Raw genomic sequence first — 22,611 nt, forward strand, 5'->3', positions numbered from 1 at the left:
ACCCAGGAGATTTTACACAATTAGTCTGTATTTGGTGGGTGCCAAGTTCCATACATGTTGATGAGTTCACATTGGATAGGAGTATTGTTTAAACCTTCCAAATCCAGCCAGTGCAGAGGCTCACGCCTATAATCCCAGCACTTTGAGAGGCCAAGGCAGGAGGATTGCTTGAGCCCAAGAATTTAAGATCAGCATGGGATGGCTCAGTGCCGGCCACATACACTGGAATTGGTGGGTTTGAATCTGGCCAGGGCCTGCCAAACAACAATGACAACTATAACAAAAAAATAGCCAGGCGTTGTAATGGGCACCTGTAGTCCCAGTTACTTGGGAGGCTGAGACAAGAGAATCACTTAAGCCTAAGAGTTTGAGGTTGCTGTGGGCTGTGATGCCACAGCACTCTACCCAGGATGACATATTGAAACTGTCTCAAAAAAAAAAAAAAAAAAAGATCAGCATGGGCAATACACTGAGAGAGCACATCTCTACAAATTTTTTTTACAAATTAGGCTGAGTGCGGTGGTTCACACCTGTAATCCTAGCATGCTGGGAGACCTACACGGGAGAATTGCTTGAGGACAGGAGTTTGAGACTGGCCTGAGCAAGAGTGAGGCCTCATCTCTACAAAAAGTAGAAAAATTGGCTGGTTGCACCTACAGGAGGCTATTGTCAGAGGATCACTTGAGCCCAGGGGTTGGAGGTTGCTGTGAGCTATGACCTTGTGCACTCCAGCCTGGCCAGCAGAGCAAGAAGTGTCTCAAAAACAAAACAAAACAAAAACCTTCCCATGATAGTCCCAGAAATGGAAAACTAATCCTTTTTATTTCTGTGCAGTTTTTTGGTTCACTTTATATTTTTCTTGACAATATAACAGATAATGTTTCTGTGTTATTGTGAACTCCTTGTAAGCACAGTTTTAAATGTCTGCAAACATTTCACTGTTATTCCATTTAGATTTTTCACTATAATAAATTACATTGTGATGAATAGTCTTATATAAAAAGCTTTCAGTGTAGTTAAGATTATTAGGATAGATTTTCCAAAATGAAATGCTCAGATCCAAGAGCCAGGATATTTGCAAAAATCTTTTTTTAGTTTGGTTTTGGTTGGTGTTTTGTTTTTTGGGTTTTTGAGACAGTTTCACTCTGTCCCCCAGGCTAGAGAACTATAGGGTCAGCCTCGCTCGCAGCTACCTTAATCTCCTATGATTAAGTTATCCTCCTGCCTCACCCTCCAAGTAGCTGGGACTATAGGTGCCTGCCACAACGCCCAACTAGTTTTTCTATTTTTAGTAGAGATGGGCTCTTGCTCTTACTCAGGCTGGTTTCAAACTCCTGAGCTCAAGGGATCTCCTGGTCTTGGCCTCCTTTGCTAGGATTGCAGGCCATGAGCTGCTACACTGGCCCATTTGTAAGAAGCTTTATTAATATGTATTATCTTTCAAGGGAGTTTTGCCAGTGGTATGTAAGGGTTTCTGTGTCCCTCAAGATAGTGAGGGTCTCCTTTAATAAGCTATAAACTCACATGTTGGAACACTGAAAAAGGTATCAAAGGTAACACAGTAAAAACTCTCCTTCCACTCCTGCCTAGAGCTGTAGCCACCAAGCAATTCCCTTCCTCAAAGTCAGCTCATGGGTCCTTTTAGAATTACCCTCTGACCAAGCTTTTGTGTTTAAATTAATGGAGGCGTCCTGCACACCCTGTCCTGAACCTTGCTTTTCCCACATAATCATAATCTTGGCATTCATGCCCTGCCGGTACATAAAGCTCTCACTTCTTCAGTCATTCTGCATGATGCAGAGCCCATCGGGTGTGTGTGCCATGCTGCACTGAGCTGTCCTTCCCAGTGTTTGCTGTAACAACCAATGTTGCCGTTAGCGGCCTTGCTCAGCCTGGCTCCCTCAGTGTGACAGCTCCCTAGGATGCATTCCAGAAGTGGCATCCCTGGGTGTACGGATAAGCCCCTCAGCAATTTGGACAAAGACTGCTAAACTGCCCTCTGAGCTGGCCTCAATCTGACACTCCCCAGCCCTGGAGGAGAGGAGAGTGTATTTGGGGGAGATGCTCACCCATCTAGAACGGAGGGGAGCCCTGGGGGCCCATGGGATTCTGCTACCCAAGGCCTGGGCATGAATGTTAGGTGGGCCAGTGAGTGGACGGGTGGGTGGGTTAGGTGTCCTGTCTTGTTTCTCTCAGGGTGATGCTGACAGGGACACTGTCTGATCGGCAGCCAGCTGAACTCCACCTCTTTCGGAATTATGATGCTCCAGAATCTATACGAGAGCCTCGGTTCAGCCAGAATGTTAACCTAAGGCCTCCAACTCTGCCCTCAGGTTAAAACCATGTTTGATGCATCCATGGGAAGTAGTTAGCCCCAGCAGCTGCGGGGTGGGGGGTAGGAGGCATGCAATTGCACCCTCACTGCCACCAGCCCACCCACTGCCCTGGCCTCTACTGGCTGGGGACAGGTATTGCTGGGGCACTGTCAGGCTAGAGGGGGCCACAGGGGTCCTCAGCTGTACCCTGCCTTCCACCTGGACAATAGCATGGGCCAGGAAGCATGGCCTGTTGGGGGCTATTCTGAGCAGTCCCAGCCTCCTTCTCGTCCCGAAGCCCCACTCCCTCCTACCCACGCACACCCTGAGGTCTGTGCCTTGTGCCTCGGTCCCCCTCCTCCTCCTCACAGACCAGCTCGTTTGGAGGGCAGCCCGAAGCAGTGGGGCAGCCCCCACCTACTTCCGGCCCAACGGGCGCTTCCTGGATGGTGGGCTGCTGGCCAACAACCCCACACTGGATGCCATGACCGAGATCCATGAGTACAACCAGGACCTGATCCGCAAGGTGAGTGTTGTCACAGGTCGCTGGACAGCAGCGCTCAGCAAAGCCAACCGTGTTTCAGCAGTCCCAGGGATCGGCTCCCAGAAGAGCCTATGGCTGCCACTTCTGCTCATTCATTGACGCAACAGTGATTTTATCCCACCCTTGAACCTATTGGATTGAAGCCATGTGCTGAGGGGGATTCTGAGGCCCAGTCTGCACTCAGTCTGCTGTTGGGGTCAGGCAGCATGCGTACCTCATGTGCCACTCTGTGGCCAGCCTGGGGACATGCACTTGCCCTTGAGGTGCTCACATCTAGGGAAGAGACAGCCCATAGCCAAGGACATGCCTCCACTGTGTTCTGGGTGCCGAGGTGGAGGACCATGCTGGGCCCAGGAGGAGGATTACCTTTGCTGAGAGCCCTGGGGGCTTGGAAGAGGCTCCATGTCTAGACCTTTGGGGACAGGGCAGTGAAGAATCAGTGATCAGGAGGAAGAGAGGCAGCCCTCACCATGAGGAGTTAGACAGAGGTGGCCAAGGCCCTGCCAATGCAGGCCCTAGAGCCAAACAGCCTACTAGTAAGGGGTAACAACAGTACCGGCCTGGGCATTGTTGGAGGATTCAACATGGTGTCACCTGTAAGTGTGTGATTAGAGGGGCAGCACCAGGTAGGGTGGGCTTCCTGAAGGTGGCAGGTGACTTCGGCCCTCCAGGACACCCTATAGTCTCAGTCTCCCATTATGGATGAGGAGCCTAGGACTCATCCAAGGTCACCCAGCAAATTGGCAGCAGAGTTTGATGAAGCAAATGAGAGCTACAGTGGCCAGGGCCCAGAGTTCAAGCCTCAGCCCCTGTTTCCTTGCTCCGTGGCCCTATAAGCCTTTCCCCTCATCTCGGCCTCTCTGAGAGTCCTCATTTGTGAAGGGGGTAACAGGTGCCCTCTCCACAGACTGGCCGGAGGATTAAATGAGATAATGATGCAGCCATCTGGCAAATAAAGAAACCAAGGAACCTTCCCTCCCTTTCTTGCCCTGGCCACCACCTGACTTAGTCCAGGAGCAGACAGGCATACGGATCATTCTCACAGGTGGTGCGTGTGCAGGCCTTGTTGGTACACAAGGTGCTTTCCCAAGCAGATGGCACATGACACCACACCAGCCCTTCTGGGGGAAAGGGCTGCAGCTCAGAGGCCATGGCCAGACCCCTGCCTGCAAGATGCCGGGCTGGGACTAGCGCCAGGTGTGCTCTTGCCACCAGCAGACTCCTTCCTGTCCTCATATGCCCCTCTGCCCAGCCTTGGGCCTCTCTCTGATCCTGACCCTCCCTGAGGTGCCCTCACCTGCAGAAGGTCCTCTCTGACTGCCCTGTCCGGTTCCTACAGGGTCAGGGTGACAAGGTAAAGAAACTCTCCATCGTCGTCTCTCTGGGGACAGGGAGATCTCCACAGGTACCTGTGACTTGTGTAGACGTCTTCCGTCCCAGCAATCCCTGGGAACTAGCCAAGACTGTTTTTGGGGCCAAGGAACTGGGCAAGATGGTGGTGGACTGTGTGAGTGTGACCCGTCTCCAACCCCAGCTTGATGCCTGCACCCTTCCCCATGGGCCCCTGGGTATTGGGGAGACCACAGGGCTCTGTCCACCTTCCTCATCCAGCTTGGAAGAGAGAGTCCCTGATTCAGTGTTTCAGTGTTGGGCAGGGATCCTCAGGGACGCCCTATGGGGGGTGGGACGTTTCAAACTTAGCTGTAGATCCCTTTCAAAAACCCAGAATATAAAACACAAAAGCTCCAAACAGGAGAGGACATGAAGACCTGTCCACTCACTGCTGCTGCCCCACCACTGACCCTAAATGGGCTGTGCTGAGCCCCCTTCCCCTCTGATTGCACAGCTGGGACAGTCACTGAAGCCCCAGAGGGGACCTTGCCCAAAGTCACTCTGCTGATGAGTGGCCAAGCCAGGGGGTGCCCTGGGACCCAGGAGCAGTGCTGAATGTGGGCAGGGCTCACCAAGGCTGCTTCTCACTAGTGCACAGATCCGGACGGGCGGGCCGTGGACCGGGCCCGGGCCTGGTGTGAGATGGTCAGCATCCAGTACTTCAGGTGAGGGCTCAGAGGCCCCGGCCCCAGCCTGGGGCCCTGGCCTGATCAGGCCCATCGCCCTTCCCTCTAGCCTTTGGTGTGGACTTTCTCTTTCCCGAAGAGGTTGCTCTGGTCCCAAGCCCACCCCAGTTCTAGCTCTTGTCCCCAACCCAGGCTGAGCATCACAGGATGACACCCTCCCCCTTGGCTTGGACAGGTTGAACCCCCAGCTGGGGACAGACATCATGCTGGACGAGGTCAGTGACACGGTGCTGGTCAATGCCCTCTGGGAAACTGAGGTCTATATCTATGAGCACCGGGAGGAGTTCCAGAAGCTCATCCAGCTGCTGCTGTCACCGTGAGGCCATCAGACCCCCCAGATGTCCCACCCCACCCATTCACCCTTCAAGCCCCTGCTGGGGAGGCCAGGGGAGGCCCAACCACTGCACCGATGGGCAGGTCTGGGCCCAGGCAGCTCTGCGTCCACAGACTGGGACTGGAGGTGCTGACTGCCTGCCTGAGGCTAGTCCTGAAGACCCCTCACCCCCAACCCCATTCTTCAGCACTTTGTGTTATTCCAGGCTTAGAAAGTCTAGAGCCCCCTCCACCCCTCCCTGACTATGAAGGACAACTGGGTTGCCCTGTCAGCCTAAACACTAAGGGTGCTGGGGCACCCCAGCCTCCCAGAGGGCCCACAAGGGCTGCTTTCTGCCCCAGCCTCAAGCAGGGGGCTCTCCAGATTCCCTGGTGGGTACAGCCCACCCCTTCCACCCTCTACCCTATTCCCTGAGGTCTGGGGCTAGAGAAATGGTGTGTCCCCCACACTATCTGCAGGGAACGCCTGGGCTGCAGGAGCAGCACACCCATTCGACTTTGCCCCTCCACACTGACCCAGCTGCTGCAACCCACCCCCCCCAGGGCCGCCCCACCCTGAGAACTGCCTCAGCTCTCAAAGGTCACTCCTAGAAATTAAGTGATCTTTCCTGATGGAAGGGGTTTATGAGTAGGGTGAGGCTTCAGGGTCTGTCCTGAGACTGTGAAATAAACGGTTTGGATTCAAGTTCGCCTGTGTTGGGTGTGCTGTCCCCTCCCCCAGCTTCCCTTCGCCATGACCATCAGCCTTGACCTGTCATTTTCCTGTGTCCACTTGGACACTTTGTTTTCTGGGCTCCCTGGGGCAGAAGCACTTCTTCTTTTCCCCAGAATCCCCCCAAACAGGCCCTTAGGGTGTTCAGAGGCAACTGCCAGTCCCATGTACCCCAGGCAGGCCCTAGGGGTCCTCAGTCCTTGCTGTGGGAGCGAGGGTGAGCCTACTGGAGCTCAGAGAGTCAGAGGACTTGGGCGCAATCAGACAGTGGGTAAGCAGAGTGGGGGTCTGCCCCCAGGTCTGGATGATTCTAGATTTGTGCTGCCCCCCTCTGTGTATACAGGAGCTGGGTGGGCTGGGGTGGGTATGGGGGCCACGGAGGGCATGGCCTCCATTGAGGCATAGGCTGAGGGGCTCCAGGTAGGGACGCTAAGCCTGAGGGCAGTGTGTTTCCCTCCAGGGGCTGCGTCCGCTGGGTCTAGCAGAAGGGTTCTGGAGGGAATGTTGGGCAGCTCTAGGGTGAGGGCTTTCAGGCCAGGGGTCCTTAAGGAACAGTGACCCGGGAGAGTGGCCCATCCACGCGTGCCCAGCAGCTAGTGGCTCCAAGGAGTAAATAATTGAAGGGCAGGTCACACGAACCCACCCACGTCACAGGATGCCTTCCCCGCCGGGTCTGATTACGCCCCAGATCACATTCTGACATCCCCAGCTGGTGAATAATTAAGCTACCACCTCTGCTGAGGCAGGCCTCCATCTCCAGGTCCCACCTGCAGCCTCCTTGGTGCCCAACAAACAGTGGACACCTTTGGGGACCAACTTGGAGTGCTCCCAGCCCAGCCTTTGCTCTCACCTCCCAGCCTCCTGCTTAGACCGGCTATAGCCGCTCCATGGCTCCCGAGATGGACCAGTTCTACAGATCCACCATGGCGATCTATAAGGTGAGCATGTGGGCACCCAGGCCCAGGGCCAGAGCACCTCCTCCTGGGGCACAGAGGTCAGGTTGCAGGTGTTCTGGGGTCCTGAGCCAGGCTGGGCCATGCAGTGGTCATAGGGGTAGGGACACCTGGAGCAGCCAGCCACCCACTCAACAGGACCCCCAACTCCCAAACACTGGGCAAGGCAGAGTCGGGGTAAGAGGTGAGAGTCCAGGGGAATAGCTGGCCGCCTGGCAGTGGGGACTCTTCTCTCTCATTTCTGAGCCCTCACTCAGACTTCTTACTTCACCTCTAGAGTGGTTGCTACAATCTCCATAGACATTTACCAAGCACCTCCTGTATGCAGCACCCTTTCACGTGTAAGCTTCACATCCCCCCACCTGAGAAGCAGAAAATAATCACCCCATTTGATAGATGAGAAAACAGACCAATGAGGTTAAGCTCATTCAAAGTCATGAAGGGAAGTTCTGCTGGGATTTGAATCAAGTCCAAGTCCAAGTCCAGGGCCGTCTCTACTACCCAGGGAGCTCTCCACGTCGCCCTGGTCTGGGGTGGCCCCTGGTGACCCAGCCTCAGCCGGGCTCCCAAGGTGCCCTTCTTTGAGGAGAGCGAGACCTGCCCTTACCCTCAGGTGACTGTCAGCAGCAGCCCTGTATGTGTAGCCCAGTGGGCCTGGACACAGGACAGGGCTGAGCAGTGCCCAGTGGGGGCCAAGGCAGGTGACAAACTTCAGCCCATTAGGAGGAGAACCTTTGAAGTGCACCATCTTGGGAGGGTCTGAGCTTCCTCCAGGGCAGGTGTATGAGTAGGAGCTGGCTGCAAGGGGACTCTGGCTTGAAATGGGGCCCCAAGAAATGGCCTCTGAGGCCTCTGCAGTGGAGAGCCAGGATTCTGGGTGACCTCAGGTTGCAAGGTGGGCTCCCCAGAGCCTGGAGGCTTTTCCCTGGGGCTAGGGGTGCCCTGCCTCTGAGTCCTGGCAACTTAGTTCTATCCATCACACCTTCTCCCATCTCCATGCCTTCCCTCCCTTCCCTTGCCCTTGGGGTCCAGAGTATCATGGAGCAGTTTAACCCCGCCCTGGAGAACCTGGTGTACCTGGGCAACAACTACCTCCGAGCCTTCCATGGTGAGTTCCCCAGGTCTCAAGACACCCAACTCCCACCCATTAGGCCACTCCATGCAGTCACCAGTGCCCCCCAACCTGCAGCCCAGGCCATAGCCATTTGCCAGGACCTCCTCCACTCATCCTCAGCCCTGTGCCTCCCACCAACCACCCTCACCCTCACTCCCCTACAGCTAGAGAGGTCTTACGGATACACCCCCAGCTTCTGGTGTCCACCCTTTCCAGTTCATACTCCCAGCCCTAACCACCTGCCCTTCAGGTCCACAGACACTTCTGAGACAAGTGCCCAGCAAAGCTCATGCCTCCCCCAGCGAACACCCCAAAAAATGCACACATTTCTAAGTGTCACTTAGGTGCCACCTGCTGAACTCACTGCCATCCCCAGGCCCACCTCTGCACCCCCAGCCTGACCCCGACTGGCCACCTATCCATGCACCCTGCAGCTGGCCCTCACTGCCTCTCAGTCCTTACACAAACTCTCACCCATCCTGTCTACTGTGGCTACCCCCACTGCCCAGCAATGTGCTCTCCACCAGAGCTGTCAACCCCAAGGCTGAGAGCCACCTGTCCCCCTGCCTCTTAGGACCTCAGAGTCAAAGCCTGCCTTCCCCATGCCCTCAGCTCACCCGGCCACCTTCTTGCGGGGTACACAGATGCCCGCACCTGCCCATGGCAGGCTCACCGAGGTCCCACTACCACCTGGTCCTGGGCTGGGTGCAGCTGGCCTGCAAAGGGAGCCCCTACCTCGTCCTACGCCCATCTCTGCTCTCCTCTGTCCCATGCCTCACCTCCACACACCCCATAGGGTGTCCCACCTCGGGTGAAAGGGGGAGTCTCTGGGAGGGAGGGTGAATGGAGGGTGGAGCTGGAGCTGGCCCTTCTTGCCCTGCAGCTTTGTCTGAGGCAGCTGAGATATACTTCAGCGCCATCCAGAAGATCGGGGAGCAGGCCCTGCAGAGTTCTACCTCACAGATTCTAGGTGAGGCATCCCCCTGCCCTGTTCCTGCTTCTCGGGCCTGGGAGCTCTCCTCCTAGCCCACCCCACCCCAGGCTTCTCCTCTGCCCAGAGCCCATTTGTGGCCATCTGTGGGGGTCAGAGCGGTTCCTTTTGCATTTGCCTCCCTCCGCTGACACTGGCCTTGCAGCCTGGAGCCCAGAGCCCAGACTCCTTCTGGAGCCCAGGCCCCTCCCTACCCACTCCCTGAGTTTTGAGACTCTTCCAAGGCTGAGATAGCTGGCCTGAGTCCCTGAGAGCCAGGTGGTAAATTCCTGGACTTTGGTCCCAAGACCCAGCCTCAGCAGGCCCTCTGTTGGCTTCTGGTGGAAAAGGGAGGGCAGGGCAGGCCCCCCAGGCTAAAGTCACAGCTTCTGCGGTCTGTGCCTCCAGGTGAGATCTTGGTGCAGATGTCAGACACCCAGCGGCACTTGAACTCTAACCTGGAGCTGGTGGTAAGTATCTGACCTCAGGGCCTGGACAGGTCATTGGAGGAAAGCGGGCTGCATGCCAAGGAGAATGAAGGCCCAACCTCCCAGGCTTCCTTCTCAGGGAGGACTTTCTGGCCTCCAGCTGGCTCTTAGTGACATGATAACAGTGGCCGCCCTTTCTAACACCTGCCAGGACCTGGCTCTGCTGGGCACATTTCCCTGCAAGAGCTTGCTCAAACCTCTGACAACACCAGCCTCCTGCCCCGTTTTACAGTGGAGGAAACTGCATCTCAGAGACCTAAGATCCCACAGTGAGTGGCGGAGTATCAGTACCTCCCTGGGTGGAGGGCAGCCACAGGGATTTGGCCAGGTCACTCCCGACCATGCCTCCACTGCCCACAGGGCTACACACAGGCTCCTCAGCAGGGCATCTCAAGCCCTACAGAGCCAGCGGCCCCTTTCTGACACCCCCAACCCAGCCCAGCCACCCTGAATGACCAGCCCTCACTGTGTTCCCACTGCCCCACTGTGGCCCTGCTGTGCTCTCAGCCCAGAGCAACCACCTCTGCCTGGCTGTCTGGCACAGTTATCCTCCCCTCTGTGAAGCCTCCCTGATGCCAAGGCAGGTTCAGTCACTCCTCCCTCTGGACTCCAACAGATGCTTCTATCTGTTCATAGCGCGGGGCAGCTGAGAAAGCAAGCTCTGGCCTGAGCATCTGGGTTCAAAGCCCAGCTTCACCTGGACTCACTTTGTGACCTTGGACTCTGTGCCTTGGTTTGCCTATCTGATAAAGGGAGACAATCATAGTAACTGCCATGTAGGATTCTTGAGAGGATAAGTGAATTAATAAGTGACTTAATGAGTGTAACTGTTTATTCTGGCACTGCAAACCACTGGCACCTTAGCTGTGATCACTACAAACAGATGTTGACTTGGCTGCCTCTGTCTCTCCAGACGAGGAGCTCTGCAAGGGCTGGGCTAAGCCCTTCTTTTCTCTGAGGCTCCAGGGCCTGGCACTGAGTAGGGCTTCACTGCTTGTGGAGGGAGGAAGGAGCTTTGAGAGGGAGCAGAGGTTGAGGAGGCAGAGAGGAGAGAGGAGTTTGTGTGGTCACGGGCTGAGCAAAGACACAGACACTGGATGGGCAGAAGTGAACCTGAGAGAGGGTCTGGGGGCAGAATGGGGGACCTGGGGGCCCTGCTGCTGAGGGGTCTTGGAAGGTTTGGAAGGAAATTTCAACTAATTGTGACCGTCTGTGGCTCTCAAATATGTGGGGTGGAACCCCCAGATGTCAGTGCTCTTTGGGGGCACCATAAAATGCTAATCAGTTTGATAGAAGGAACAATTTTACTAGCAGAAAATGTGCATGACACCTACGCATGTGGCACTTCAGATGTAGCTCTGTGGCCTAAGCATCTGGGTTCAAAGATGCTGGAGTCCTCGCTGCCCCGGGACTTGAGCATAGAGTTATGGAGCCTGTGGCTTCCTGGCCTGTTCAGTGGCCCCCCATGTCATTTGCAGGACACCTGGGCTAGGCAGAGACGAGTGTCACGCAGGCCCTCTCTGTAAGAAGAGCTGCTCTCTCCAGGCACCAATGTGTTGGCTGTGACAACTGGGCAGGGCCTCTGGCCAGAACTGTACCAGGTAGAATAGTGCCAGAGGCTGCCTCCACCGGGGCCTCAATTATTCACTTTTCTGCCATGTGCCAGGCCCTGTGGTAGGCACCACAGATATGGCAGACAGAAACTCTGCTCTCCCAGAGATGGAGCTGACAAAACCCACCATGGAGAAGTGAATATATATGTAACATGTCAGATGCAAAGTATACTGTGGGGGGAAGAAGAGCAGGAGAGGACATTTGGGGTCAAAGGACATCACTAGAAAGGTGACATGGAGAAGGGCTTGAAGACATGAGGGAGTTAGCCTGGGGAACTGTAGGGGAAGAGCGTTCTGAGGGAACGGAAGAGATGGGGGCGCTGTGGAAAGGGTTGAGGGAGATGTGGCCTGCTGTTCACAGGGTCTGACTGTGTGGGCCTGTCGGGAGGCTGGCCCTTCCTCTCTGTAGAAGGGATGGCATTAAAGGGTTTTGAGCAAAAGAGGGACAGGAGCTGACTTAGATTTAATTTTTCGTTTGTTTGTTTTTCGTTTTTTGAGACAGACTGTCTCTCTGTCACCCAGACTAGGGGTTGTGGCTTTAGCCTGGCTCACAGCAACCTCAATCTCCTGGTCTCAAGTAATCCTCCTGCCTCAGCCTCCCAAGTTGCTGCGACCACAGGTGCCCACCACAATGTCTGGCTAGTTTTTTCTATTTTTAGTATAGACAGAGACTTGCTTTGCTCAGGCTGGTCTCGAACTCCTAAGCTCCAGGGATCCTCCCGTCTCGGCCTCCTAGAGTGCTACCAGCTAGGGTTATGTGTGAGCCACTGTGCCTGGCCTAGACTTAGTTTTTGAAAAAATCTTTTTGTTGTAAATGAAAACAGAGATACAGAAAACCTCAATGAACAAGTTAGAGCTTAAGGAATCACTTCAAGGCATACCAGCCTTGAAATTCCCCCCAGTGGCGGGTGCCTGTGGTCCTGGCTGCTCGGGAGGCTGAGGCAGGAGAATCGCTTGGGCCCAGGAGTTGGAGGTTGCTGTGAGCTGTGTGATGCCACGGCACTCTACCGAGGGCCATAAGGTGAGACTCTGTCTCTACCAAAAAAAAAAAAGAAATTCCCCCCAGGTCAAGAACTTTGCCAGCGTCTCCGGGAGCCCACCAGGCACCACCATCAAAAACATGTCCCCCTCCCCCCCCCCAAAAGTGGCCACTAGTATCCTGAGCTGAGTCTTCCTTATGTTCCTTTGTGGTTGTCACCTGACTGTACATCTCGTGACACTAGAACTTGGTTTTACTCTTTAAAAATAAAAAATGTCGGGCGGTGCCTGTGGCTCAAAGGAGTAGGGCACCGGCCCCATATGCCAGAGGTGGCAGGTTCAAACCCAGCCCCGGCAAAAAACTGCAAAAAAAAAAAATAAAAAATGTCTTTGACTCTCTTTTAACCTGCTGGTTCCCCTTGCATCTATTTCTTTTTCTTACACTTTGTCTGTTGAAGACCCTGGGGACATCTGACCTGGCTTTCCTATGGTCTGGAAGTTGCTGGTGGTGCACTCCTGGTGCAATTCACCTGGTTCCGCTGTCCTCTGGATCCAGAGCCTCGGTGGGACTCCTGTTCCTTCCCACTGGTGAGATGACAGTGTGCTGTCTTCTTCTGCCAGAGGCATCGCTGTATCTAGAGCCATTCATATACTGGGAGCTACACACTGCTGTTCTGATGCTCTTTCAGGAGCACTGTCCACTGGAGACGCTGCCTCTTACCTGCTATTGTCACCCACTGGCCCTTTTCACATAGGGGAGGTGGCAGAAAACTTTAATTCATTCCCTTTACTCATCAGGCTCCAAGGTAATAAATTTGCTCCCTGCCACCTCTGAAGGTGAGGTGACCAAGTAACTTTATTTTTTACCAGCACCATTATGTAGTATTTTTCTACTATTATTAATATCTTAGATACAAACCTATTTGATATGTTTCAATGCTTTGCCTTTATTATCTTTATGAAGCTACAAATGTCCTATCTTCAAAGGAAGACTCTCCAATCTATCTCCTGAGTCCTGTTGACATGACCCTAGTGCTTTTGACAGCTATCTAGCATGACACGGTGTTCTAGCCTCATCTGCTACTTTTGCTACTCAAGACTGGAGCCGTTTCTTCATGAAACCCTGTTTTTACTTTATGTTTGTAATGGCAAGTGGTATTTCAAGACTATAATCTGGGCACTGGGCGTGCTCATCGCTGCTGGGTTGATCTTTGTTTCTAGGCCTTCTTAGTGGCCAGTGCTAACACATACGTACGTACATATACATTCAAATGTGTATATACAATGCAAATATGTAATATATATGTAATACTATGTAATATGTACATATGTATGTGATACTATGCATACACCGGGTAGCCATAAAGTTCGTGTGCAATTTACTATGTTAAACTATTTTGAATTGCACATGAACTTTATGTCCACCCTATATATATTTAAAGATAAAATACTTCATACAATTCAGTTTTAGTGCTAGAGGGCCAGTCTGGGCTGATACTCTGTTACACAATGTACTCTTAACATATGTAGTTTCAAATCTTTTTTTTTTTGTAGAGACAGAGTCTTTCTGTACCGCCCTTGGGTAGAGTGCCGTGGCGTCACATGGCTCACAGCAACCTCTAACTCTTGGGCTTACGCGATTCTCTTGCCTCAGCCTCCCGAGCAGCTGGGACTACAGGCGCCCGCCACAACGCCCAGCTATTTTTTTTGTTGTTGTTGTTGTTGCAGTTTGGCCGGGGCTGGGTCCTAACCCGCCACCCTAGGCAATGCCGGCGCCCCACTCACTGAGCCACAGGCGCCGCCCAAATCTTTTTCACGTCCCAAAAAGTCTAACATTGGGCGGTGCCTATGGCTCAGTGAGTAGGGCACCGGCCCCTATGCCGAGGGTGGCGGGTTCAAACCCAGCCCCAGCCAAACTGCAACCAAAAATAGCCAGGCGTTGTGGCGGGTGCCTGTAGTCCCAGCTGCTTGGGAGGCTGAGGCAAGAGAATCACGTAAGCCCAAGAGTTAGAGGTTGCTGTGAGCTGTGTGAGGCCACGGCACTCTACCGAGGGCGGTACAGTGAGACTCTGTCTCTACAAAAAAAAAAAAAGTCTAACATTATGTTGTTTAGAATTTTTGGTTTCCTTTCTTTGCATTTCCCCTCCAGAGACTCCTGCTGTCTGTATTTAAGTCTTCATAGCTCATCTTCAGCACTTGTCTCTTCCTCTTCCATACTTTTACTTTTTTCTTCATTTCTCTTTTGTTTCCACTTCCAGATATTCTGATTTATTATCTGGAGGTAGAATAGAGCCCATACTAGGGATCTATATTTATATCTGTACCTGTTGACTTATTGACATATAATTTATGTACTATAAAATTCACCCTTTTTTTAAATTTATTTTTATTTATTTTATTTTATTTTTTTTTGCAGTTTTGACCGGGGCTGGGCTTGAACCTGCCATCCCCAGTATATGGGGCTGGCACCCCACTCCTTGAGCCACAGGCGCCGCCCCTAAAATTCACCCTTTTTTTTTTTTTGTAGAGACAGAGTCTCACTATACCGCCCTTGGTAGAGTGCCTGGCATCACACGGCTCACAGCAACCTCTATCTCCTGGGCTTAAGCGATTCTCTTGCCTCAGCCTCCCGAGTAGCTGGGACTACAGGCGCCCGCCACAACGCCCGGCTATTTTTTGGTTGCAGTTCAGCCGGGGCCGGGTTTGAACCCGCCACCCTCGGTATATGGGGCCGGCGCCTTACCGACTGAGCCACAGGCGCCACCCAAAATTCACCCTTTTAAGGTGTAACATTCAGAGGTTTTCAGCATGTTTTCAGTTTCGCAACCACCTCCACAATATCTAATTTTAGAACATTTCATTAGTGCCCCCAAAAGAAACTCTGTACCCATTTCTTCATTTCCTTTTTTTGTTTAAAAATGTTTCCTCCTGGGCGGTGCCTGTGGCTCAGTAGGGCACTGGCCCATATACTGAGGTTGGTGGGTTCAAGCCCAGCCCTGGCCAAACTGCAACAGAAAAAATAAAAGTTAAAAATAAAATAAAAATGTTTCCTCCTTTTTCCTTTATATTTCTCTTAAGGCATTACTTGTTCTTTTCATTCACTCTTATGTTCCTTATCATTAGCCTTTATTACTGAACTTCTGTTTTTCTTTTTAAATTTTTAATTTTTTCCTCAGTTCTCTCCCTTCGTTTCTGAATTTTTCTAATTCTCACCCGTCTGGTTTGGCCCTGTCTTGTGTCATCTCCTTAATACCTTTTAGTTCACTCTGAAACCAAGGATGACAGTTTTCTCCTGCTTTGCAGGTCGGCCTTTCTGGTGTGCTTTGTGGGAATGTTATTTTGTTTCCTATTCTCCTTTTTTCTCATAGTAACTTTCTACTGAATTTTACTTCAGAGGTTTTCTGTTGCTTATTTTTTTTTTCTCAGTCTGGCTGGGGCTGGGATCGAACCCGCCACCCTCATTATATGGGGCCAGAGCCCCACTCACTGAGCCACTTTTACCGCCCCTCTGTTACTTATTTTTATGGGAAAAGACTTTTTTCTGAAATTTCAGTAGCATGCATAGTCAGCGGAGTTTTTCTAACTTCGAGAGATCTTTTCTTTTGTAGCTTTTTAAAGACATGGCAGGTTCGTTTCTTCAGTCCTTTCTATAATTTCCTGGTTCTGTTCCCTTCTCTACTTTTGTTGGACTTTCTCTTTCCTTTGTATCTATTGTCCCTGTTCTTTTTTTTTCCTTTCCTTTTCTTTCTTTCTTTTTTTTTTTTGAGACAAAGTCTCAAACTGTCGCCCTGGGTAGAGTGCCGGGGTGGCATAGCTCACAGCAACCTCTAACTCTCGGGCTTAAGCGATTCTCTTACCTCAGCCTCCCAAAAAGCTAGGACTACAGGCGCCCGCCACAACGCCCACCCGGCTATTTTTGTTGTTGTTGCAGTTGTCATTGTTGTTTTAGCTGGCCCGGGTGTATGCGGCTGGTGCCCTCCCCACTGAGCTACGGGCGCCGCCCTGTTGTCCCTGTTTTGGATTTTGAGCCCACTCACTGCATCTTCTCCATGTGGAGCCGGGCTCCATTTCAGGGATCTTCAAGACAGCCCCTTCGGGAGGAGCACGGTGGCTCACACCTGTAATCCCAGCACTCTGGGAGGCCAAAGCAGGAGGATTGCCTGAGCTCAGGAGTCTGAGACCAGCCTGAGCAAGAGCAAAACTCTGTCTCTACTAAAAATAGAAAAACCAGCCCAGTGTTGTGCTGGGCGTCTGTAAGTCCCAGCTACTTGGGAGGCTGAGTCAGGAGGATCGCTTGAGCCCAGGACTGTGAGGGTGCTATGAGCTATGACACCATATCACTCTACCCAGAGTGACAGAGTGAGACTCAAGAAAAAGAGGTTAAGAATCCTATGTACTCAATTCTATATGAGGACAAATGGTGACCTAGTACACAGTAGGGGGTGAAGGAAGGGGAGTGCAGCGAGAGGGAAGGAGGGAGGAGGTGGGAGATCACAGGGTGTGACACAACTCTTGGGGATAGGTCACAATTATAAGAGGGACTTTACCTAAGAAATGCAATCAGTACAACCTAATTCTTTGCACCCTCAATGAATCCCCAACAATTAAAAAAGTAATAATAAGGCGCCTGTGGCTCAGTGAGTAGGGCACCGGCCCCATATGCCGAGGGTGGCGGGTTCAAACCCAGCCCTGGCCAAACTGCAACAAAAAAATAGCCGGGCACTGTGGCGGGTGCCTGTAGTCCCAGCTACTCGGGAGGCTGAGACAAGAGAATCACGTAAGCCCAAGAGTTAAAGGTTGCTGTGAGCCGTGTGCCGCCACGGCACTCTACCGAGGGCGGTACAATGAGACTCTGTGTCTACAAAAAAAAAAAAAAAGTAATAATAAAATATATTTACATAAAAAAAGAGTGCTCCTTCACATTGTGCAGAGACACCTGGCTCTCACCCCTCTAGACTCTAAAAGTCCCTTTGGAGCATCAGCTGCTGGAATGTCCTGCCAAGCTTCTTGGGCCTGCCTGCTGGTTCTGTTGGGGTGCTCCTGAGCTCAAGGCCCTGGCCCCCCAAGCAGGCCACCTCCCACTGCTTCCTCTGCATGAAAGCCGGTTACACCAACCGCTGGCACTGGTTTGCATTTGCCGTCTGTGAGGATATATTGTCCCATCGTTTTGTTGTGAATGTTGTCTTCAGGCTTTGATTTTGCTCTCTAGTTTTGCCATCAGTTTTTTATGAGGAAATGAAGGAAGATTTAAAAACTACACTCATTGCTACCATTCTCTCAGAATCTGACTTATTTTTTTCTATTGGAGTAAAATTTACATACAAAAGAAGATCCAGTTCTTAAGTGTTAAGTATGATGGATTTTGACGCTTGTATACTATGTAGCCACCATGCTCAATAAGATTCAGAGCATTTCCATCAGCCCAGAAAATTCCCTCAGGTCCTTTTTGTCAATCTCACCCCCTAGGGGAGCAATTGCTTTCTCATTTCCAAATCTCTAGAGATTAATTTTGCCTATTCTAGAACTTCATATGAACGGAATTGTACACTCTGTGTTCTTCTGTGTTCAGCTTCTTTCACTCAGCATAAGGTCTGTAAGATTAATTCATGTTGTTGCTTGTATCAATGCTTTGTTCTGTTTTATTGCTTGGTATTTCAACGTATGAATATACCGCAATTTGTTTATCCGTTCTTCCATTCATAGTCAATTGGGGTGTTTCCAGTTGAAGGCTGTTATAGAGCTATGGTGAATAGGGCTGCTGTGAATGTTCTTGTGCAAGTCTTTTTTCGTATGTTTTCATTTCTGTTGGATAAATATCTGAGAGTAGAATTTATGGGTCACAGGGTTGACATATGTTTAGCTTTATAAGAAACTGCCAGAGAGTTCTCCAAGGTTCTTGTACTGTTCTGCATTCGTACCAGCAATGAATGAAAATTGCCATTGCTTTCTGTCCTTGCTAACATTCAGGGTGGTTCATCTTTCTTATCATAGTCATTCTGATGGGTATGAAATGGCATTTCACTGTGGTTTTGTCTTGATATCCCTGTTGACTAATGACTTTTAGTGGGTTTGTTGGACATTTTTACATCATCTTCCATATGCTGTTCGTTTAGTCTTTTACCCATACTTATTGGGTTATATTTACTGTTGACTTATTTACTGTTGACAGTTCTTTCCATCTGTAATCCTAGACTTTCAGAGGCTGAGGCAGGTGGATTTCCTGAACTGAGGAGTTGGAGGCCAGCCTGAGCCAGAGCAAGATCCCGTCTCTAAAAATAGCCGTGCATTGTGGCACGTGCTTATAGTCCCAGCTACTCAGGAGGCTGAGTCAGGAGGATCACTTGAGCCCAGGAGTGTGAGGGTGCTGTGAGCTAGTCCCAGCTACTTGGGAGGCAGAGGCAAGAGGATCGTTTGAGTCCCAAGAGTTTGAGGTTGCTATGAGCTATAACGCCACAGCACTCTACTAAGGGTGACAAACTGAGCCTCTGTCTCAAAAAAATTCTTTCTTTAGTTAAGATATGAGTCCTTTGCCAGATACAGATAGTGAATATTTTTCCCAATTTGTAGCTTGTGTGTATACTCATTTTCTTAATAGTGTCTGGTTTTGATGCACAGAAATTTAAAATTTTTATTAAGCCCCATTGAACAAGTTTTGTAAATGGCTCATGCTCATGTTCTATCCAGGAAATCTTTGCCTTCCTCATGGTGAAGATATTCTCTTAACTTTTCTTCTAGAAACTCTATATTCTAGGTTTTACATTTATTTCTATGGCTCATCTCACATTTTTTTAATAAATGAAGTGAGATGGAGTCAGGGTTTATTTCTTCCTGTGTGAATACAAGTTTGGATGATTAAGTTTGCGAGCTCATCCTAAGAAAAGTGATACATACCTTATTGTTGACTATCACTACAGTCACCTTCAAAGTCCTCCCCTTGGCCATCTGGTGACTGTAGTGATACTCAGCAATGAGGTAGAGAGCACTTTCCTTTACCCATTGAATTGACTTGATGTCTTGGTCAAAAATTGGTCCATCATATATATATGGGTCCATTTCTGGCTCGCTGTTCCATTGGTATATTTGTCTTTCCTTATACCAGTCACACTGTATTAATTACAGTAGCTTTATAGCAAATACTCAAGTAGTCTAAGAACTTTTTCTTTTTTTGGCCGGGGCTAGGTTTGAACCTGCCACCTCCGGCATATGGGACCAGCGCCCTACTCCTTGAGCCACAGGTGCCGCCCAACAACTTTTTCTTTTTAAAAAAAAATTTTTTTTTTTTTTTTTGTGACAGAGTTTCACTTTATCACCCTTGGTAGAATGCCGTGGCGTCACAGCCCACAGCAACCTCCAACTCCTGGGCTTAGGCGATTCTCTTCCCTCAGCCTCCCAAGTGACTGGGACTACAGGCACCCGCAACAACACCCAGCTATTTTTGTTGCAGTTTGGCCGGGGCCAGGTTCAAACCCACCACCCTTGGTATATGGAGTCGGTGCCCTACCCACTGAGCCACAGGTGCCACCCTCAAAATTGTTTTGCCAAAATAAAAAAAATCAAAATTGTTTTGCCTATCCTTTGCATTTTCATACAAATTATAGAATCAATCAGCTTGTCAATTTATTCAAGAAAATTTTCTGGAATTTTGTTAGGGATTGTGATAACCTTTAAATCAATGGTCATCCTAACAATATTGAGTCTTCAGATCCGTAAATATGGTGTATTTCTCTATTTATGTTTCTTAGCAATGCTTTGTCATTTTCAGCATAGCATCCTTGGCACATGTTTTGACAGATTTATTCCTAGGTATCTGATGTTTTTGAAGGCATCATAAATGTCATCAACAATTTTACAATTGTTTACCACTTGACAGGGTAGTATGACACTGGCTCCTGTGCTACAAACAAAGGGCCAGGGCCAGGGGGAAAGCAGGAGCATGAAGGCCAGTTAGGAGGCCACTGCACTAACAGGGGGCCACGGCAATCGGGCTTGGGGAATGGCCACAGCCTGCTAGGTGGCGTTGAGGAGAGGCCAGAGGGCAGAGCCAAAAGGATTTTCTGATGGATCTATGTCAGGTGTGAAGGAAAGAGAGTGAAGGATATGTGAAGGTTTCAGTGTGACCATCTGGAAAGGCAGAGTTGCCATTAGCTGAGGTGCTTTTTGGAAAACCAGTCAGAGATGTGGAATAATCAATTATAGGTACAAGACCAGAGTTTGTGGGCAAGGTCTTGGCTAGGAAAGATACCAGGGAGTTGTCAGCACATGGACTGGGTGAGCTCACTGAGGCTGTGGATAGAGAAGGAGGGAGGCACAAGGCCTGAGTCCTGGTGACACCATCCTCAAGGGATCATGAAGAAGAGGGGGCAAGAAGGAGCAGCTAGGGAGGAGGAGGAGAGGCTGAGCTGGAGATGAGGACAGGAGGCGTTTCAAGGAGAGTGCTCAACTGAGTCAAATGACGCTGACGGCATGGGTCAGAAGAGTCCTCAGATGAGGCTGGCCCGGTAGCTCATGCCTGTAATCCCAGCACTGTGGAAGATTGAGGCAGGTGGATTGCCTGAGCTCACAGGTTTGAGACCAGCCTGAGCTCCAGAGCAAGATCTCGTCTCCAAAAATGGCGGGGCGTTGTGGTGGGCACCTGTAGTCCCAGCTACGTGGGAGGCTGAGGCAAGAGAATCACTTGAGCCCAAGTGTTTGAAGTTGCTATGAGCTATGCATGATGCTACAGCACCCTACTGAGGGCAAAAAAAGTGAGACTCTGTCTCAAAAAAAAAAAAGAAGAAGAGTTCTCAGAATTGACCATGGGATATAGAAACTGACTGGAGGGGGTTCAAGTGGAGGGGAGGAGGAATGGGATTAACCCAGAGAGAGAGTTCTTTCAAGGGGTGGGAGGTTCCTGCCCAGGTGGCAAAAGGACTTCTTGAGAGTTACTGGAATCACTGTGTCCACAGAGCTGACAGTTCATGGTCCCCCATCCGTGGGGTCTGCCCTCAGCTTCCTGAGGCGCTCACAGGACCCCTTAATAAAGTGTGTGCCCCAGGGAGGGGGCATGGAGAGGGCCCTGTCTGTCCGCAGGGCGTGGTAGTAGAAAAGAGGGCCGCCCGGTCACGCCCATCCTGCCTTCCACGCAGGTGCAGACGTTCCACGGCGACCTGCTGCAGCACATGGAGAAGAACACCAAGCTGGATATGCAGTTCATCAAGGTGAGTCCGGCCTCCCCGCCGTCCCAGGCGGGAACTGCTCAGCCCATTTGACGTGCGGCCGCACAGAGGCCAGTGCTGGGCAATGACGGGCTGCAGGTCGTACGTGTTCCCGGCTGGGCCCCCGGTCCCGGCCCAAGGCTCTGACCCCTGGGGCGGGTGTCCTGAGCGCTCTCTGACGCGGGGGGATTCTCCCTGCCCCTTCACCCTACCCCAGGACAGCCGCCAGCACTACGAGATCGAGTACCGCCACCGAGCGGCCAACCTGGAGAAGTGCATGTCTGAGCTGTGGCGCATGGAGCGCAAGAGGGACAAGAACGCCCGGGAGATGAAGGTACGAGGGTAGGGGTGGGCAGAGGGCAGGTCTCAAGGCAAGGTGGCGTCTGGGGAACCCCCAACACCCCCGAGATCTCCCACCCAGCACCAGCTCAGCTGTGGTGAGCACAGCTTGAGAGAACAGAACCATCCCAGCACCCCTCCTTGCCTGTGGCTTCCTGGCCTTTCCTGGAGTCCCCAGGCCTCTCCCACAACCCCAGTACCAACCACCCCCACTCCTACTTCACTGAGAAGATGAGCTGCTCCTGAAGATGGTAGCAAACGTGCCATCCACCAGCTGCCACACCTGCACTCCTGCTGGGCCAGTCCCTCCCCTCCAGACCAGGTCCTTATCCTTGGCCTCTGTCTCAAGACCCAAATCCAAGGGTTCACCCTCTACCTCCTATCCTAAGTGAGCTCATGTCTCCCTTCTTCAGAATCTTTCCTCCCGAGTAAGGGTTATTAATCCACTCGCTCGTATTCTCATTAAACCAGCCTCCCTGGGCCCCACCTCTGAGCTCAGGCCTGCACTGGTGCCAGGGACAGAGTGATGGCTCAGACACCAGCCCTGCCTGCAAGAAGCAGCCAGGCCAGGGGGATGCAGGGCCCAGGCTCATAAGGATGCTAGTGCTCACCAAGGGTCAGGTGCTGGAGCTGGGACAGGGCCAGTGCTCAGGGCAGGTGGAGGGAGGAGGTGGGTCAGGCAGGATGACACCCAGAGCCAGAGTCCCTTCCCTTTCCCCGCCAGGAGAGCGTGAACCGGCTGCACACGCAGATGCAGGCCTTTGTGTCTGAGAGTCAGCGGGCAGCGGAACTGGAAGAGAAACGGCGCTATCGCTTCCTGGCCGAGAAGCACCTGCTGCTTTCCAACACCTTCCTGCAGTTCTTCGGCAGGGTGAGCTGGGGCTGCAGCAGGGCCCTCTGAGGGCTGCAACCTTTCAGCAATGGCTGTACACAGGAATTTCCCTCCCCTCTTCCCTTTTCCTTTCTTTCCTTTCTCTTTG

The 22,611-nt window shown here is 51.6% G+C and overlaps 2 protein-coding genes across 8 annotated transcripts in view; both read left to right on the forward strand.

The window, feature by feature from the left end:
• PLA2G6 (phospholipase A2 group VI) overlaps positions 1-6,252 on the forward strand; it is a 48,682-nt gene extending 42,430 nt beyond the window's left edge. For 3 of the 5 annotated variants that reach the window (XM_053585874.1, XM_053585873.1, XM_053585875.1), the window contains 5 exons: positions 2,197-2,333; positions 2,687-2,841; positions 4,199-4,366; positions 4,843-4,916; positions 5,113-6,251. In XM_053585874.1, the coding sequence (XP_053441849.1) occupies positions 2,197-2,333; positions 2,687-2,841; positions 4,199-4,366; positions 4,843-4,916; positions 5,113-5,257 (679 nt within the window). In that variant the 3' untranslated portion in view covers positions 5,258-6,251. Of the gene's footprint in view, positions 1-2,196; positions 2,334-2,686; positions 2,842-4,198; positions 4,367-4,842; positions 4,917-5,112 lie in introns of all 5 variants that reach the window. The other 2 variants (XM_053585872.1, XM_053585871.1) reach the window with 1 other exon arrangement.
• Positions 6,253-6,675: 423 nt separating this feature from the next.
• BAIAP2L2 (BAR/IMD domain containing adaptor protein 2 like 2) overlaps positions 6,676-22,611 on the forward strand; it is a 29,602-nt gene continuing 13,666 nt past the window's right edge. Inside the window, exons 1-7 of one of the 3 annotated variants that reach the window (XM_053585876.1) lie at positions 6,676-6,920; positions 7,968-8,043; positions 8,933-9,019; positions 9,428-9,489; positions 21,224-21,295; positions 21,510-21,626; positions 22,356-22,502. In XM_053585876.1, coding sequence (XP_053441851.1) covers positions 6,870-6,920; positions 7,968-8,043; positions 8,933-9,019; positions 9,428-9,489; positions 21,224-21,295; positions 21,510-21,626; positions 22,356-22,502 — 612 coding nt within the window. In that variant the 5' untranslated portion in view covers positions 6,676-6,869. Of the gene's footprint in view, positions 6,921-7,320; positions 7,549-7,967; positions 8,044-8,932; positions 9,020-9,427; positions 9,490-12,543; positions 12,687-21,223; positions 21,296-21,509; positions 21,627-22,355; positions 22,503-22,611 lie in introns of those variants that run through there. The other 2 variants (XM_053585877.1, XM_053585878.1) reach the window with 2 other exon arrangements.

The sequence above is a fragment of the Nycticebus coucang genome, chromosome 3, assembly GCF_027406575.1.
Source record: "Nycticebus coucang isolate mNycCou1 chromosome 3, mNycCou1.pri, whole genome shotgun sequence".
NCBI lineage: Eukaryota > Metazoa > Chordata > Mammalia > Primates > Lorisidae > Nycticebus > Nycticebus coucang.